The sequence below is a fragment of the Plectropomus leopardus genome, chromosome 1 (genome assembly GCF_026936395.1).
Source record: "Plectropomus leopardus strain MGB_pleo_1.0 chromosome 1, ASM2693639v1, whole genome shotgun sequence".
In the NCBI taxonomy this organism is placed as follows: domain Eukaryota; kingdom Metazoa; phylum Chordata; class Actinopteri; order Perciformes; family Serranidae; genus Plectropomus; species Plectropomus leopardus.
Window position 1 is genome coordinate 18,572,096 of NC_142176.1, and position 19,094 is coordinate 18,591,189.

A 19,094-nucleotide genomic window follows, 5' to 3' on the forward strand; every position below is an offset into this window, starting at 1 on the left:
ACAATTGAAAGACCCAATTCTTATAAACTGTTGCACAGCTTTACATTGCCATACATTTGTTTTATAAGAATAGATAAATGTAAAATGTTTGTAGACAAAACATTGTTTTTATATGAATTATTTTACAATTTGTCTTATGACAGAAATGTATTGACATGCAATGCCAAACTGGAATTTTAAAAATAATTGGATTCTTTATAATGTATAATGTAATTATTCATATTAATACATATTACAATTTTAAGCATTACATTAAAAAAGTCCACTTTCAACTCTCCACTAAGATTTATGCTGTTAGTGTTTGCACCCCAGAATAAAAAAACAGAGAATAACATTTTTTTTTAAAGCATTAATTTAATAGTTTGTTGAATTTTCAGTTGTTATACCTGGGCCCTTTTAGTGAAGCCCATCTTATAAACAAATAAATGACCAAGCAAACTTAAAGGGCTACTCTTTAATGGGTTAACCACAGCCTGGGGTACCCAGTATGTCAGTAGCTGACTGAACCCCACCCATCTTGTTTATCAGACCCTCACATCCACCAACAGACCTTCCTGTGACAGGGGCGTGAACGCTGCTCGTTTACGCCTTATTTAATCCCGTTCTGAGATAATGAGAACACTGAAAACACAAGTGTTTGATAGATTAGTGCTGATCCATTCATGCACTGAATCCTGAAGTCATACATCACAGAAACATAATATAATCAGTGTGGGATAAACCATCTGTTTTTTTGTCCTCAGTGTACTGCTGAAAAACCCAACAGACTGATGAACAGGCTCCTGTTTGAGCAGCGACAGTTTATTTATGCCTCGCTGTGAGAGAAACGAGAGGAGCTCTGTGAGAGACAGAGGTCTTGTGACTCAGCGCTGAGCGCAGTGAGTCAACAGAAGGTCAGTCATCTAAGCCCACAAAATTACACAAACACAAACAATTTTATGACTACAAACAAAACAGCACAGGCTTTGAAAATCTAACAAAAGCCACCTACACCTGCATAAGTATTGCTGAAAAGCTTGCATAAGACAGCTGATTTTAAAATTGTAAAACAAAATGTTATTTAACAATGTGATGATTAAAGGAACAGTTCAACATTTTGGGAAAGATATATTCACTTTCTTTCAAAGGGTTTGACACCACTCTTATGGCGGTACATTAACCCTTTGAAACTGGAGCAAGTTGGTTTGATTTATTTTTATTTAAAAATGGTAAGAGGACAATAAGCGGCTTGATAAATGACTCAAAAATGAGCAAAACTCTGATAAGTTGCCTGCAAGAAAATTACTTAAAAATTAGCTTTTTTGTTAAAAATGTAAACATTAAAAAGTGTTAAAATATGATCATGTTAATATATATATATATATATATATATATATATATATATATATATATATATATATATATATATATATATATATACATGTTTTGTGTAACACAGTTTTAATTATATCATTTGATTAATTATTATTTTTCTTTTTTTCTGGTCATTTTCCAATAATTCTCTCTCTCTCTCTCTCAAACCAATTTGCTCAGGTTCAGGTTTTAGAGGGTTAAACATGAAGCTACATCCAGCAACTAATCATTTTTGTACAAAGACAGAAAACAGATTAAGCTCTTGTTGTCGATGAAAGGTTGCCCAGCAACCAGTGGAGAAACAGGAAGCTTTAACACATAGATTTTTATATTGATTAAACAAATTAAATATAAAAATATGTTACTTTGTAACATCGAGACGTGTCGGTATGCTGATGAGAGTGATAGTAATCCACTCATCTAACTCTTGGCATGAAAGAATATGAGCTTATATCCCAACATATCAAACTTCTTCCTTAACTATTAAGTGTGTTGAAACATCCACAGATAAACACGAACTTACCTCTGTATGTCCAGGCAGTGTTGCTGTTTCAGATAATGAATTGAGACCACTTCCACCATTTTCATCTGCAAAGGACAAAAATTATTATATTTTTATGCATTTTTTCATATATTTATATAAAAATAAAATAATGCCTTATCCAGCTGAAGAGAAAATGATGTACAACAATCACATGTACAGAGGCAGGTAATATTGTCTGTAGTAAGTATAGTAAGATTAAATTTGTGTAGTATAAGCTTCATACAACTGAGTGCAGTAACAATACTGTTGTATTGTTTTGTTTATGTCTTGTGTTTAACTTAGTCCTTGTGATGTAATATGTGTGTACAGCATCAATTACAATCATAAAGAAAATTTTAGTTTAATGTTTAGTGAGTTTTGTTTTGAATTGTGTTACTATCATGTTATATATTTTTCCTTTGACACTGGTGCATATGTCTTAAAAAGGGATAGTTTGAGTTTTTTGGTTATTTTTTATATTTATATTTTTATATTTTTTTGCCTGCAGTTTGAAGGTGTGTTGATGGGTCATATAGTCTAGATATGAGCTCCGTCAGTAGACGGCTGTAGGATCTGGAGCATGTGAACTCACGCAGAGGAAGATATCAGAGAGCAAGAGCCGGTCAAACTAAACTACATGTGCAAATTTTCTTTAAAGGTCCTATGTTATAAAAAGTCAGATTTCCATTCAGGTTTTTTTTTTTTTGGGAGGTGTTAATATAAAGTAAGTAAAGGGGCTATAGAAACTGAAAGGACCAAAATGCTCAATCCACAGGGACATGCACACAGTCTGAATTCAGAAACCATGACCATAATATATATACAATGTTAAACTTGAAACATAGAACAAAATAGGTCCTTTTGTAATTTCTGCTGGTATGTTTTGAAGCGTATGTGAATAACATCAGCTGACAGTAAGTAAAGACTCAAGCTGTTGCTTAGCAGTGCAATTCAAATGAAAAGAGATCTATCTATAAAGATTTTTAAAAAGTGCTGCTACAGTGCTGTTACACTAATTTCACTTACAGAGACAGGTGATAAAACAGAGCGTCTCAGACAGAGGGTGAAGACAGGTGTACTCAGGCAGGCAGTGTGGGAAAAAATCTATGTTTTTTGAACATTAAAGCATGGAAACATGTTATTGTAGAAACCCGAAATGAAAATTAGAAGTAAACCTGAAAATGTGCATGGGGACCCTTAAAGAGGAAAAGTTGGCTTTTCAATCATCTGCTCCAGCTTCCTGTTTACATATATCCACAGCCATCAAGGGAAAAACAGCTCCAAAAATAATGTCATCAGAACAAACAGGGAAAAATGCTCACACTAGCCTAATGGGTTGACAGTATGGTATTAAATCGAATAGCAGTGGAGTGGGTATTCTCATTTACTTGTCCCACCAACATCCAGCAATTAAGCTAATCTTGGTTAAGCTTTAATCTCTGTTTATATCCACGCAGGGTACGTGGTGTACAGGATAATATAAGACCAAACTGTCCCTTTAAGAGTAATGAGCCGGCAAATAATTGTTATAGCGGTGCACGCATCTGAGACAAACTTAATTTCACAAGGGCCTAATAAAAATCCTCCAGTGTCCTGGCAACATCAGCAGATATACTGTTGCCATATTGGTTAATAGGAGCTGAGAGAGATGAGAGACACAAAGGCAGCGGCACACACACACACATACACTCCTCTTCATCTCTAATACAATGACACAACATTCCTGCAGTGCTTTGCTTTCCCTCCACTCTGGCAGAGAGAATGTGCTCATGTGGCATTGCTCTGCTTGCTGCTTGCTCCCCTATTATCCCCAAACGGTGGGAACGCGGCACTTCCTGTGGGGGAGGCTGGAACATGCATGGAGACATCAGTAAAGGGGGAGGGGCCCCGCAGGGATGGTGTTGCTGCTGTACCAGAAGTCTTACCTCCCCTTGGTGAAACACATACAGCACACAAAGGACACAAAGATCCTCAGCTTCAACCCTCTGATTAGACACAGTGACATGACGGACAGCAGCGTGAGCCAATGAGAGAGGGACTGTGGTGTCTCCATGTGGAAGCTCAGTGATAAAGACTCACTGGTAAAGAATGAAAATAAGCCATGAGTTAGAGACAGGGAATCCCTGTGGGGTACAAAGGGCAAAAGACAGAGTTTGATTTTCCCAGTTGATTCATGGGAAGCACTGATGACTGTGCAGCTGATTTTTTTCCCTTTAATCTTGGCAGCTTTCTTTCTCTTTCCTTTTTTGTCTCACTTTTTTTGGTCTTACTCCAACTGTGCACAGCCAGTTATCAGAGCCTCACTTAGGCAAACAGAAGCAAAGGCCAGCAGTGTGTTATCACTACTTTCACAGAGAGAAAAATAGATGAAGCAATGGGTCATCAGCAATACAAAGAGCAAAACTGAGCAGTAATGGTAGACTACAGCACAGACACAGTGACTGGCACAAATGAAGAACCCCAGTAATGAGTCCTAAATCCCAGAAATTAATTAGCATAAGAGACTTTTACGTTTTGTTCTACAACATAAAATACATCAGTAAATACCCTACTCTTTTCTCTTTATGCTTTTCTCTGGCTTAAAAACGATGGCTGCTAACAAGTGGCTAAAGAAACGTCATCAAATTGATAAGTGCTGAACATGGCTTCACAGCCTCATAGCGTTGGCGTTGGCTTTTTACTTTAGGCTTCAAAAATCCTGAAAGTGGTATTCATTTGTGAAGATTTTATGCTGAACAAAATGTGTGAGTATCATAAATGTTTGTTTTCTACAGAGCTTATTTTCTGCAATGATCTGAAATCCAATGGAAAAATCCCATAGGCTTTTTGACGATGGAACCACGGTGATGTTAGCTTCTGGGTTGGCCCACAGAAAAACATCATCCCTGGGGCACTCAAAATGTTAAAAAAATAACTATTGTATATGCAAATTACACAGTTATTGATTCATGCAGTTAAGTAATCTCAGACGGGAGGGAGTGCTGTTCAACTGTATATCATCACGGCTGTGATTTGGTTCAGGCCACCAGTCATCTGAAGTTTGGTGGAGATGTTATTCCAGAGCCAGTTTTTCTTTTGGTTGTCCTTTTAAGTTGCTAGTGCTGTAACTCCCGCTACCCAGACACCAACATTATCACCACCAACATCTTATCTTCCTTCTAATTCTGCGGTGACTGCTATTTCTATGAGCAGCATGAGTGCGATGTAGCTCTTTCTCTTTGCTTTTGATCTACTGTCCTGTTATCAAAATCTTATTATCAAATATAGGGACATTTTACATCTTTTTATACAGATTCTGACTCATAAAATTTTGCAAATGTGAGGGACAACTTACTAGCACAAGTGTCCTAAATAAAGCCACCAAAACTTACTAGACCTATGCAAAACTTTCCATAAAGGAGCAAGAACCTTAACTCCTGGCTCCAAGGACAGAATCAACTGGTCTGTTTTCCTAAATACATCAGTTCTCTACAGAGACACATGCAAAACACATGCAAGTCCCACCACTTCAGTGATTCTTTGCTTTCTGTAAAGATGGACTCACATAAGACAGATTTTTAAAGAGAATGGTCAAAATTGAAGCAGCAGCGGCTGAGACATGCTGGCTTTCAATCCCTGTTACAGGTCAAGCTGCACTCTCAGGTCAGGCCCATAGAGAAATATGTTTCTAAGACAACCCTCACCCTAAAAAATTCAACAAATCAGTGGCCTCCAGTATAACAGAATGGGAGGTCGTTCCTGCCAAACTCTCACTTCCTAGAGGCAAGTGCTAATCCTGCAGAGAGGGATAAAAAGCAGAGGTTTTGCGCTCTCTCTTGAAGTAATCATATCATAAATTCCCCAGCCGATTCATGCCAAAACTTAATTCACTACAACCTGATGAAGTTTCCATTCCTGATGATTGCCTCTGATCAGAATATCCTCCTCTAACTCCATGCGTGGCCCCCATGAGAAGCTAATGTAGTGCTCCACAGTTTCATTTTACATGCCAGCATGTGTAACTGGTAGGAGAGCGGCCCCCTTCAGTGTATCCCAAAGTGAGTCACCAAAACAAATGTTATGAGAGGGAACCTGCTTCTCTCCATCTGAATAGACATCCAGGGTCTAGTGTTTGTCTGTCAAGGAGATGTGAGATGATATCTCAGCCACCCACACACCCACCTTCCTACACACACAGGAACATTATGCATTAAATATAATGAATATTTTCCATTATCAAAACACCATCATAAACTCGCCTTCTAGTTCGACACTTGAAAGGCTACACCAGCACTGGTGGGAGGTAACAATAGTTTACACAAATAATGTAGCGTGGGGTGAATTGAGCTAGTTTTTACAGTATTGATGATATTAAGCGATGATTTTTTTCATTTATTTATTTTTTTAAATTACATTAAAAACCACAGTCCATATATTTTTTCTCATGTAATGTGAGACATTGGGTACTTTTTGGCTTGACATTTGCAAATGGACAAAATAAAATATCCTCATCAATTCCTCATCAATTCCAGCTTCTATCTCTCTAGATAATATTACATTTTCACTTGAAAAACAAAGAAAGGTGAATGCTGCATATATCAATACAATTCAATGTCTTACAAAAAGAAAATCATACATAAGAACAGAATCCTGAATGCCCCTAATTATATTTTTGTTAAATTAATTTTAACTGTGCATAAAGTATTTAAAGCTGATAAAAGGACTAAAAGCACAAAAATCATATGAGATACTAAAGCATTCCCCTACTATATCAGATCATTGAGATTAATGTGTATTTCCCCTTGTATGTTGTTGTTCATTTTGTTATTATTTCTTTTAACATTAGGTATAAATTTCCATTCAAAATTTACAGTCAAAAGCACTTCCTCCTGCTGTAAGATGTTTACATGTGTATTGTTAGATTTGGAATTCTTTGCACTTTTCTGTACATAATATATCTGATTGTTGCCATAATTGTCCTGTACATTTTCAATAAAATCACATCAAAGCAAACACAAAAAACTGACTATATGCAGCACTCTGTGTTTTGCACGGATGATAACTACAGTGACGCAACCATGGATGTATAAGAAAACCTGGATACAGCAGGCACCTCTCGGGCGTGACAAGTGACGTAAGGAGGACGCGTCAGTACATCGATAGGGGAAGTGATTTGATGGCGCGGTTTACAAAATGACAGAAGTGGGAGAAAATACAGAGTGGTAAAGAGAAAATAAAGGCTAGAGAAAATGACGAAAAGTGTCCAAAGTTTGGGGTTATTTCACTCTGAAAAAAACGGAAACTCTACAGTGTTTTTGTAACGTTAGCTTAACGCGGTAGCAGGAAGTCAACTTCATGTCAACAGAAAGCATCACTGAGCGGACCGACGCACACAGGTAACGCCGGCGTTAGCATTAAGGTTAGCCGCCCTCCGGGCTGCCTGGAGCTCCACGTTTATCCACCGGGAAAAGTTCGGAGGGTGACGCGAATTCGGACACCCGCCGGCGGATGAACGGGAGCACCACAGCAGCATGGACGGAAGCTAACACCGTTTACCTGCAGGAGCTGCCCACACTGCAGTGACACTGAGCTGTTTGAAAGGAACATTAATTGGTATGGTGACTAGTTAGGCTTTCCCAAATTCACTTCTGCATTTGATTTTCTGTGTTTATGAGAAAGACTTTGGGACATAAGTGCTGTTTATGGAAGCTTGAGCTTCTCTCCTGTTATCATGATAGTCACACATACTCATACACCTGATTTATTTCAAGAAATTAAGAAAACAGTGAGCAACTCTGCAAGAAATGACCCAAAAAGTTAGCAAGAAATGAATAAAAGCTACAAGAATCTCCTGATAAATAGCAAAAAAGAAAATAAACAGGAAAAAAAACAAGGAAATGACCTAAAAACCTGCTAAAATATACAGAAATATATTTCTGTAACATAACTTTAAATGTATAAGTATGTATATATGTATATATATATATGTATATATGCATATGCATTTCTTTTTAAAAATCCTTTTTATTTATTTATTTATTTAATTTTACATTATTCAATTTTCAATTTTTTCCTCTCTCTCTCTAAGGACATTTAACTTTAACTTATTTCTTGCTTATTTTTTGGGTCATTTGACAAGATGCGCATTGCCTTTTTCTTTTTTGAACGAAGTCAAACTAATTGATTCAGGTTTCAAAGGTTATAAATACTAATGAAAGGCATCTGAATACAATAAAACTGACATATCCAGGTTTCAAAGGGTTAAAAAGTTTGAAAAGGCATTGAATTAATTAATCTAAAAATAAGGCCTTATAGATCTTTCAAAAGTCTTAAAAATGCTCTGACATGGGAAATGGAATTTTATGATTTTTTTTGCATTGCACTGTAACATTTAAAACAAACTGGTATGCTTGCGTGTATTGTGATTTATTTAATTATTTTTGCCTTTTTTTGAATAGACAGCTGAAGACTGACAGGAAAAATGTGATAAAGAGGATCACAGGTTGCACTCAAAAACCTTGGCCGTTACAAAGGACTCAGCCTATATGGGGCACAGACTCCACCAGGTGAGCGAGAGGTCGTCCAAATATTTGTGATATTTTTATTATTAAACTGTTTATGATTTAAATAACCAGACAGGACTGTCTATTTTTGCAAATCAAGAAAAGTAAACACCTTAAAAATTAAGGAACTTCATTACAATGATGAAAAAATCCAATATTGACATAAAACTGTCCTGCTTATTGATTTGTAACCTTTCCCACTGTGACACAATGCAGCTGGAGATATCAAAGAGACAGCTATCACTGTATAAACAGCAAATTATCTGGGTGACAAAGATATATCTCCTCACAGCATAGATTGTCAAATCACCAGGCCTGACCTGATTTCCACATGCTTATGCTTCTCTTCAGTATATATGTACATATACAGTATAAGTGAGGACATGCATCAGTGCAGATTTTTTTTTTCCAGCCATGAACACAGGACATAATACACTGAGCTGCCAGGCTCTGCAGATGCAATCAGAAGCTGAGATGGAGGCTGATAGAGCAGACAGACATCTGGGTCTGATTAGCAGACCAACCGGAAAGCAGAGTCAGAAGAACAGAAACAAAGACACGGTCCTTTACTGAGGAGGAGAGAGCGAGCGAATGGATGATAAGCGAAAAAGCAGGGGGCAATGATGATGTGAGGACGGACAGACAGGCGTCACATAAAGCCTCTTATCTGCCCGTACCTGAGTGCAGGTTTATCTTGAATGCGGTCAACACTGCAAGTCCATCTTTAAAGGACAGACAGATAAACACAGGTTAGTGTGAAACTGGAGGTCAGGAGGGATGGACATGCATGCTTAAAGAGTGCTGAGACACACACTTGATCGCAGAATCCATCAAAGAGTCTCGCAGTGTTAAAAGAGGGCCAAGAGCCCACTTATTCTAACCAGTGCACAGAAAATCAACGTTAAAACGCAGCAGAACATTTATCTCTTGTGGTGATCAGACCTGGGGCCAGATGCATAAAACTGTGTCTAGATTCACAACTAAAACTGTGTGTACGCACAGAGGCAAACATATGCATAAGGATTCTCTTCATTGGATTTATAAAGCCACGTGTACACCTGATTCTGTTTTAAAAATCTCAATCATTGGTGCTGGGCCTATTTTCCACAATGCTCTTAAAAATTTGTTTTCATTTGGATGCACATGCCCCTCCACCATTCATCACACCTGTCAGGGAGAAACAGCAATTTCACCGACTGTGTTGCGTTGGAGAGGTTCTCTGACTGCCAGAGCAGCCGTCATTACTGTGGATATTTGTAGTGTTTGTATCACAGTTTATCACATTCATCACATTCCTGCATGTCGTTGTTGTGATGAAATCTCAGTCGTCATTATTAAATATCCAAAAGGACCAATGATTCATTTATAGCGCTCACATGGAAACTTGACTTTCCAAAATGCTCCACATGATAAAATTAAATGATCACTAACAGGGAGATAAATTTAAATAAAAAATAATGCTAAAATGTAGCCTATCATCCATAAATAATTTAAAATTAACTTTAGAAATGCGCCTCCAATTGACTTTTAACTGAATGCAGAGTAAGCTGCAAAATGAATAAATAAAAATAAAACAATCAGTGAAGTTGGCAAACAACCTTGAAACAATGCTTCAACTTATATTTAATGTCCTTCTTATCATTGCACCTGCAGCTCTCTCAACTAAAGCTGTGTGTAGGCCTGCTCTGAAGAAAGTGCACATATTCTCACCGCACATTCCTCCTTTATAAATTCTTGTTAAAGTTTGGATAAAGGCGTACTCATGGTTTTTGTGTGTACACATTGTTAATGCATCTGGCCCCAGGTCTTCCATCTGTACAACACACATCTAAACAAGCCGTGATAATAACCTGAAAATGATGCAAGTGGTTATACACATTTGATTCAATAACAAACCAAATTGTTTTTTAACTATGACTCAAGCCGGCCATGTGGGCGCCTACTGTCTGAAAAAAAACCAGCACTAACAGCTCTTGTGTTGCTCTCCCACGAGGCTGGCAATCAGCGAGAGCGCCCTGCTTAGTCCTCTCGAACACATACACCTCAGATCAGTGCTTTGCTTTGCACTTCAAAAAGTGCATACCACAACCACACCTCTGGATTATGATGACATAAACCTTTTCTCAGGGGAAGTGATACAAACATGTCGAAGATTGCCCTACAACTTCCTTTAACTTTAACTTTAACTCGAGTTAGTGGCAGAATGATTGCGTGTAGATGTGGATGAGATATTGATGTGATACAGGTTAGTACTCTTCTGATTTAAATCTGATGGTTCAGCCACTATACAGTCTCAGAAAGGCTGAGTGCCTGTCTTGGTTTTTAAGGGTAAATTATGAAGATGTGGTGGCAGGAACTCACATATATACTAGTAAAGTACTGTACTGAAATATTACATTTCATACTAAAACACGTGAGGGAAATGAGTACTGGTGTTGTATACCAAGATACAGTGAAACCACAACATCCTGAGCTAAAACCGGGCGCAGGTCGTCTATGACAAGACATCCTCTCTATCGCTCACCCCATATTTCCTGTCAAGTCAACTAACTATATACAACAGGAAAAATATAAGCAACTCCAGTCAAATGTGAATGTGTTATTAGATCCCTAGAGAGAAGACACCAGGCTTGAAAATTGTGGGATTCTGTTTGAACAGGCGTTTAAAAGCAAAATGGTTACAACTTTTTCAGTTCATTTTTGATCTTGGAAATAGGAAGTTAACCAAAAAAAATCTCACTTCAAGGTCTATTTCTTAGCTGCTCTTGGACTTTCAATCATGTCACATGACTTTCATCAGCATATGGAGCACATGCAGTCAACATGGAACTGTAAACTTTTTTCTCTGAGCACTTTAGGCTGAAAAAAACCCAACTTAGATTACAAAGTAAAATAATATCAAACAATAAAAAACAAAACCATCTCACCTCAAGGCTTATTTTAGGCACATAAACCCTGTGAATTATGAACAGCAAAGAGGGAAAACATAATAAAAATAACAAAAAAAAAAATCCTACTTTCTTTTTAGTATTATGTTGAAAGTGCGAGTCAGGTTTTTGTGTTAGCATCAGGCTTGTATTTTCATAAGGAAAATAAATTTCCTTTCTTATCATCAGGATATTGTGGTCCCAAAGGGAAGAGTTCCTGACAATCCCCGGAACGCTTGAGAAGTGCGACAGCACCATGTGTTCAAGAGGTCATGTATGAGTAGATGAGGTAAGGTATTATATTTAATAATTACGATATGACATAAAATACCAAATTTGATGTCTTTGATGGGTTGTTGAGTAAGGCATATATGAGACATGAGCCCCTTTTACACTACCTGTTCTGCCTTACCATTCTGTATAAACGGTAGGGTCACGGAAAGGGGGAGCAGAGCTGGCAAGCGAGGGAGTAACGGCGCCAAATTGACGTCTGTGAACAAAAGGGCAGCTTGCAGGACAGATGTGACGTTTTGATGTTGTGTTATAAGTGCAACCATCCGCAGGAGATTCAAATAGCTGTTAGCAGCTACCCTTAATAAAGAAAGTGGCAGCTGAAAATGTCTGCAAATTAGGGAGACGGTAATGTTGGGGAGCTCCTTACCCTCCAAGCAGAGGATGAGATCAGCTGCTACATTACAGGGTAAATTATTGTTACTGTTATGCTGCCATTATTATGGTTGTGCCACTGCCACTGATGTGTGTGTTATATGTCACACTAGAAGCTGATGCGGTTGTATTAAGGCTCATGTATACTCCCTTTATGAATGAAAATATTCCTTTTACAATATTATCGATTTATTCTGTTCTGCAGTTTTTTATATGTCTTTATCTCTAGTTATACTTCGCTTGACTGTCACTTGACTGCACCCATGATTTCCAGTTTTACTGCTCTGTTTTACCCGTATGCGTAGGCTTTCAGAAAACGTGCACTAATATGGACAAAATGAGCACAGGGTACGGACAGAAAGCCCCATCCATGTCTGCACATTTTGGCATAAATCTGCCCTTACATGTCATAACTGTCACATCTCCTTTGCTTCCGCTATGCCAGCATGCTATCTGAAATCACACACAAGGGCAGCATGCCTGGTTCTGTGTAAAACTGCAAAGGTGGTGTAAAGAAGGGTCTTTGTAGAGGCTGTATAGCACGATATCTGTATAAAAATGGCTAGAGAGTTGCCAAGGAGATCCTGTCAACATAGACTGTGACACAGAGTTGTTCTCTTGCATGACATTTAACCTTTGACCTGGATTTTTGGCACTGTAAGATGACAACAAAAGTATCCTTGTTTCCTTACTATCAAGTGCCTTATTGCTCAGATTAGGACACTTTTATGAAGACATACAGTTCTCTACTACATGTAAAAATAGAGTTCATATGGGCACAGCTGTTCTATAAACAGCTACCATACATAAAACATGGATTAATGGCCCACGAGAGTGTGTTTGTTTTCGCTCAAAGTGTTTCATGTCCATGAAGGCCAGAAAAATATGGGCCAAGGCCGAGGGGAGGCATGTTGAAGCCATGTTCTAAACTTAGACCACAACATTTTTGTTTCAATCTATGAAAAATAAAGTCTGGAAAATAGTCCAAACAATTCTCCTGTAGATGTCATCTAGTTTGTAGAGAGGAAACCTTGTTTGCCCTCCTTGTCTTATATAGTATCATGCTTCCATCAAGGAGGTAATGCAATTACAGCCGGTTTCCATAGTAACTCTTTGGCTCTGTTTCACCTCTGACTGGAAGATGACTTCATCTGCCATGGATACAGAGAGCAGAGTGGGATCACCTTAAATGGAGGCAAATCCCATAAAATATGTGTTTTTACTACTCAGTTCTTTGATAAGAATTACTGCCTAACTGTCCCCCAAAGCTTTGAGTTAAATTAAAAAGATTAACTGAATGAAGACGACACATTGTACCTGCATCATTGTGTATCATGTTACATGTGGCCGGCCAGGGCTGCCTATAAATCAGTGTTTGAGCAGCTGTAAACGAGGTGATACACTTCAAATGCACATTTAAATACCAAGGTGAGGACAGGGCCCTTTCTCTTCTTTCCCACGTGACTGCAGAGCTGCCCTGATAAGAGCCTGAGCAAAGCCTCTGCAGAATGAGAGCAGTCTATTAACCCACAGCTCACCCGAGATAAACAGACACATGTCTTCATTAACAACACGCTAATGAACACAAAAAAGAGTGTAGGATTTGCAAATGGAAAAGGTCTGATGGGATGCCACTGTGTTCACTCAACACACATTGATTCAGTGTGAATGCTGGAGAATAAATAACCTTTATCTTGTATTTCCATTTAATGGTCTTTTACGTGATGCAGTGTTATGAGCGTGTCTGATTTTAATCCGGTTTTTAGATAGACTCGTGCAGGGTTACGATACAAGTCTGTTATTATGACATATTGTAGCTACACAATTTAATCACAGTTAAGCTGACACATTTTTTCTTATCTTGTTCTCTATTGCTGCTGGCCACTGAAAAGTGTAATTTTGTTGTATGCCTAAAATAACAAAGTGTGTTATGTTACATTTTAATCATCTTAAAGGTCAAGTGTGTAGGATATAGTAGAATCTAGTTGGGAGGTTGCAGAAATGAGACCTCTCCTGTGTGCCAAACATGTAGGAGAACTACAGTGGCTGACGCGAAAATGTGAATGGCGTTTTATAGAGCCAATGTTAGAGTTGTTCATTCTGGGCTATTGTAAAGATAACATGGCGGACTCTGTGGAAGAGGACCCGCTCTGTATATAGATATCAACATCTCATTCTAAGATGATGAAAACACAATATTTCTTCTTTCAGGCGATTATAAACTAGGGATGTTATTTTCATTCAGTTTTGCTTTTGAAAGGAGGACAACCATTAATCTGTAACTAGCCAGTTACTTTAAAAAATGAAAAAAAAAAAGACATGAAATACAAGAGGCCTTTCTTTTAGTTCACCAGCACTTTAGTCATTGACTTTTAGCGCTGCATTTCAAAGCGCTATCTATTTAGAGGTGGTGAAATTTGAATGTTTAGTGATGTAAATGCCTTTTTACTTTTTAAAAATGTTTCTGTTGGCTTGGCTATCAGACAGCTGGCCAGTCGTTTTGTATCGTGGAAACATGCCCACTCTCCAGCCTTTGGTCTGTTTGGATGCTCTGCACTGCACACTTCCCGGGCCGCTCATCCAGCGATCAGCTGGTGCTGTACTGGTGCCTACATCGGTTGCTACTGGAATATAATGCCTAACCTTCAGTCTCTCCCCAGGTCACCCTGGTCAGTTAGTGGCTTTATTTCGACTGCAAACTACTTGAGCATTGTTGGCTATGTTAGCACCACTAGTGCTGACACTGCTAACTGTGGTAACAGAGGTAACAATGATAACATACTCAACAATGCTTAAGGGGTTTTACAGCTCAAAAATGTAGCTGCTTACTCACTGGGGCGAGCTGGAGGGCGACTGGAGGATCCACACACTGTTTCCATAGAAACACTGTTGGGTCAAGATGGCATTATTAGCAGTAATTGCTGAATGAGCCTCGCCACTAGCTAGCTTTAATTTCCCCATTGTGGGACTAATAAAGGATTATGTTTTATTAACTATGGACCAACGTGTATTACCCAGTCAAAAATACTCTCTGTTGACATCCCTTTTATTAACTAATGAAACGTTTTTCTGAGTATTATATGCCACTCCTGCCAATACATGAAACTAAATCCTGCTCTCAGAGCTAATGATAAAAACATTATATGAGCTCGACATAAACTATTTCCCTTGGAATCAGTATCATCAGATTACATTCATAGCAGCGCTGCAAATCTTAATATACTAATTGTTTATAAAGTTCTAAGATGCAATTGAGATATTAGGCTACATCATAATGATGCTTAAATGTACATTTGGACTTATTCTATTATTGATTTTCCATTAAGACCAGTAACTCTACAAAAAAAAAACTTTCAGTACTAAGTGCAAACTTTAGTCTCTTATTCTCTGACAGAACCTCATTAGAACGCAGTACTGCAATCAATACATGCTATGCACTTATTGTATCTTAGAGTGCCAAACATGCTTACTTTACTTTTCATGCCATGGATTCCCAACCAGCAACTTTCTGTGGAAACCATGATGTCTCCTGACCTCTCTGATATACTGGACTTCTTCGGGAATTGAAAGAGATTCTGAGAGTTCAAAATGTGCATGATAAGATACGACAGGTTCAAATGAGGAATTTTAGCCCCTGAGATAAGTGAGACATGGATTACAAATACAGGGATTTAGGACATCAAACCAGTGTGTTGGACACATTGTCAGAAAGTCAGCATTTTATCACTTTACATCACACTAATCTGCTTCCTTTGAAATGGAGGAAAAATTTGTTTTTGGATTCATGCATTGTTAATAAGATCTTCAAAAAAGCCTAACATTATGGTGGAGCAATTAGACTTTACCCACAGCTGGTCAGTAAGTGTCCTTTTGCATTTGTAAATTCTTAATTTCCTTTCCATTTAACGGTTGATGAGGGAAATCTCAGATATTAGAGAGAACACAACCACTTGTATCCTGGCTGTGAAAAAACTTCACTAACACAGGCTGAACTGTTTTGTGGCATATACATTGAATCTTAGGGTGAACTCTCTGTTGTTTAGTTTGGCAGATGTGTTGGGTAATAACACCACTGGACTGTTGTGTTGTGGGACCTATGGGAGACATAATGCAGGACATTAAAGACCACAGCCCACCATCATTATGACACATGGAGCTCCATGGAAGTGAAAACTATTAATCTTGACTCATTTTCTGGTGCCCTCAGAGATCACTGTGCAACAAATAATGGCTAATTCCATCACACTAATGGCAGAAGCAGATATGAACGGGTAAACTGCCCCTACTGTTAACCTCCAGATGGACTCTAGTGACCACACACTGTCTGAAACCACAAACTGAAAGTGGTTTGCTGTTTTGCGAAGAGTCAGTGAAGCCTGACTGTGTTGGGGGTAGCAGTCTAAATAGATATGGACACAAGCTTGACAGGTAGCAGAAAGGAGAAAAATTGATTTGTTTACTCACATGCTTCACTTAAGATTTTTTGTCCTTGAAGGGGAACTACGCCCATTTTCAAGATTCATACATGTTATTCCTATGGTCTAAGACAATCCAAAAATATTAGTGAACTTGAACAACTCTCTCCCAAATCCAAAAGCGAGAGTGCTACAGCTCAGATTTGTGACGTCAAAGGGTGTGAAGTCTGGAGTTGCCCCATAGATGATAAATTGGGAAAGATGCTCTACATGAGAGCAGCTACGGGGATTGCTGCTCTCAAATGGGGTCATGTTTACTGTATTCACAAGAAGGGACCATATAAATGTCCCCCCTAGTGTGGTAGTCATGACCTCATGAGCGAAAGTTTTCAGAGGGCTTACGACCTCACGCTTTTAACATAAATTCAAGGGTTCGATTTGAAGACAGCTAATGTTCATACATTTTCTGTTTCAAAAGTGACAACACTACAATAGAATAAAGATCATTTGGGGATAAAAAAAAAAGACACCATTCTGTCGCTCCACACATTCAGTCTCCCATTCATTGTCTGTGGAGCAGCATCAGACTTAAAATGCCATGACAACACAAGTTTGAGACTTTTTTTCTGGATTTGAGAGAGAGAGTAGCTCATGTTCACAACTATTGATTGGACTTTCCTCGGCCATGGAGATAATATATTGGAGCTCTTAATTTAGGTGGCATTTCCCTTTAACCTAATTTACATTGAGGGTGATTACATGGACATGAGTAACCCACTATGAGACCTATCCTGGTTATGATTGTATTCATATACATATGGTGTTTACATGTGGACAGAGAAAGTGGATTATTTATATTTCCTGTATACATACTGGTTCCTGTTGGAGCACTCCAGCTCACATATTCAGGTTTCTCATGAACAGAATATGGTGTTTAGATATTCAGACACAAATAGGATACTCTAATAACCTGATCATAAACAGGCAATAAATGTCCATGTTGATGCACTCTTTAAAAAACAAATTCAGGCAGAGATGCTTGAGCCCAGATTCTACAAATGTTCCTGAAATTTAAGTTTGGGAGAGACCTACCAGAGTTCAAGGACATGCCTGCAAAGCAAAGCAAAGAACTAAAGCCCCCATCACATACACAAGCATGCATTAACCCCATACATGTCTGTTTTGAACTGTTTGCCTCCCGGCTTGTCATGGGAGCTCTGCTAACTTGCCATAAAATGACAAACAACAGATAGAATGAACTCTCTGTGTTCAAAATGTTTTATTTTTATTTTTGGGGTTCATCCTTCTGCTAGAAAGCATTCATTGAGATTTGATGGCTGTGACCTCGTGTTTGAGATGACTGTAATTAATCCAAACTCGCCGTCTTTCTATTCATGAATGACGTAATTGCGCACTATCTGAATGCTGAGAACAGCTGCAGAATTGAACCAAAGGCATAATTTAAAAAAGAGTAAATAACATGCCTTTAAAAGGTTAAATTAAACTGTGGGCAAAACATACACATGCCAGTTAACCAAATTGTGTGTAATAGAGCGCCACTCATATTTTTTATGCTTTACGACATACTTTAAAACGACTATAATTTGTACAGTTTGCTGTTATGGCAATCTACAAGCTGTTGTTTTGGCATGAGAATATATTCTTCAAAAGTTAATTTTAATTGTATCATCCATTCTTTGGTATTATGATCACTACAACATGTACTCGTACTGTGATGTGTTAGGATGGTAAGCAGTAAAAGTAAGGCAGCCTTTAAGACAATTAACACTATTTGACACACTGTAATCCTCCTCGTGACTCCCTGGCGCTGCACAAGCTTTTATGAGCGCGTGTTTATTTCATTACCTGCAGTCTGTGAATCCGTCGCGCTCTGCAGCTCGATCAAAGTTTCATCCTTCGCCTTTCCCGTTATTCGTCTCATCGCGGTGTTATTGTAAAGGCTTCACCTCCTGAGGAAAGTGTGGCAGGGCAGTGAGAGGATGCCGCTTTGATCCGGTCGCGTGAATGAAGACTCCACCATACAGGCATCGGCTGATCGCTCTCTGAAATCAATGAGTCCGATTCAGATTAATGGACGGAAAATGGATCACATTTTTTTTTTAGCATTATGTCCGATCCGCACTGTAACTGTACCCTGCTGGGCTCTCTGGCGCTACCCGAGAAGACCAAGCACACATAAAGGGGAGTGGCGCAAGGGATGTTTTTTTCCGTCGGCTGAACGTGTGTGTGTGTGTGTGTGTGTGTGTGTGTGTGTGTGTGTGTGTGTGCGTGCGCGCGCGCGTGTGTGTGTGAGAGAGAGAGAGAGCTGGAGATGGAGAGAGAGGAAGAAATGTGGAGAATGTCAAGTCTATTAAACATGTATTGTATTGGGAGATTTGTAAATCATGTTGATGTCATAAAACAGCAACAGGAGCAGGTCACAGGTAAACCTTAAATCAAACAGAAATTCAAACACAGGAGATGACAGTGGGATTAAAGTCATCAATACGATGGGGACATCTTGTGGACATTTTTAATATTGCATGATGAATAAATATATAAGTTGTAAATGTTCTTTTTATGTTTTATAGCTTTCTGTGTGTCTAGAAAGTAAACTATTTTTTATTTTATCATTTTCTCAATGAGAAATTGGTACATTTTTTTTAAA

General features: G+C 38.4%; 1 protein-coding gene across 2 annotated transcripts in view; it reads right to left on the bottom strand.

Annotated features, from left to right (window-relative positions):
- Positions 1 to 18,621, bottom strand: part of ano5b (anoctamin 5b) — a 36,706-nt gene extending 18,085 nt beyond the window's left edge. Inside the window, exons 1-3 of one of the 2 annotated variants that reach the window (XM_088076962.1) lie at positions 18,293 to 18,621; positions 9,096 to 9,140; positions 1,877 to 1,941 (exon numbers count right to left, since the gene is read on the bottom strand). In XM_088076962.1, the coding sequence (XP_087933088.1) occupies positions 1,877 to 1,941; positions 9,096 to 9,140; positions 18,293 to 18,368 (186 nt within the window). In that variant the 5' untranslated portion in view covers positions 18,369 to 18,621. The remainder of the gene's footprint in view (positions 1 to 1,876; positions 1,942 to 9,095; positions 9,141 to 18,292) is intronic. The other variant, XM_042487460.2, reaches the window with a different exon arrangement.
- Positions 18,622 to 19,094: the final 473 nt, after the last annotated feature.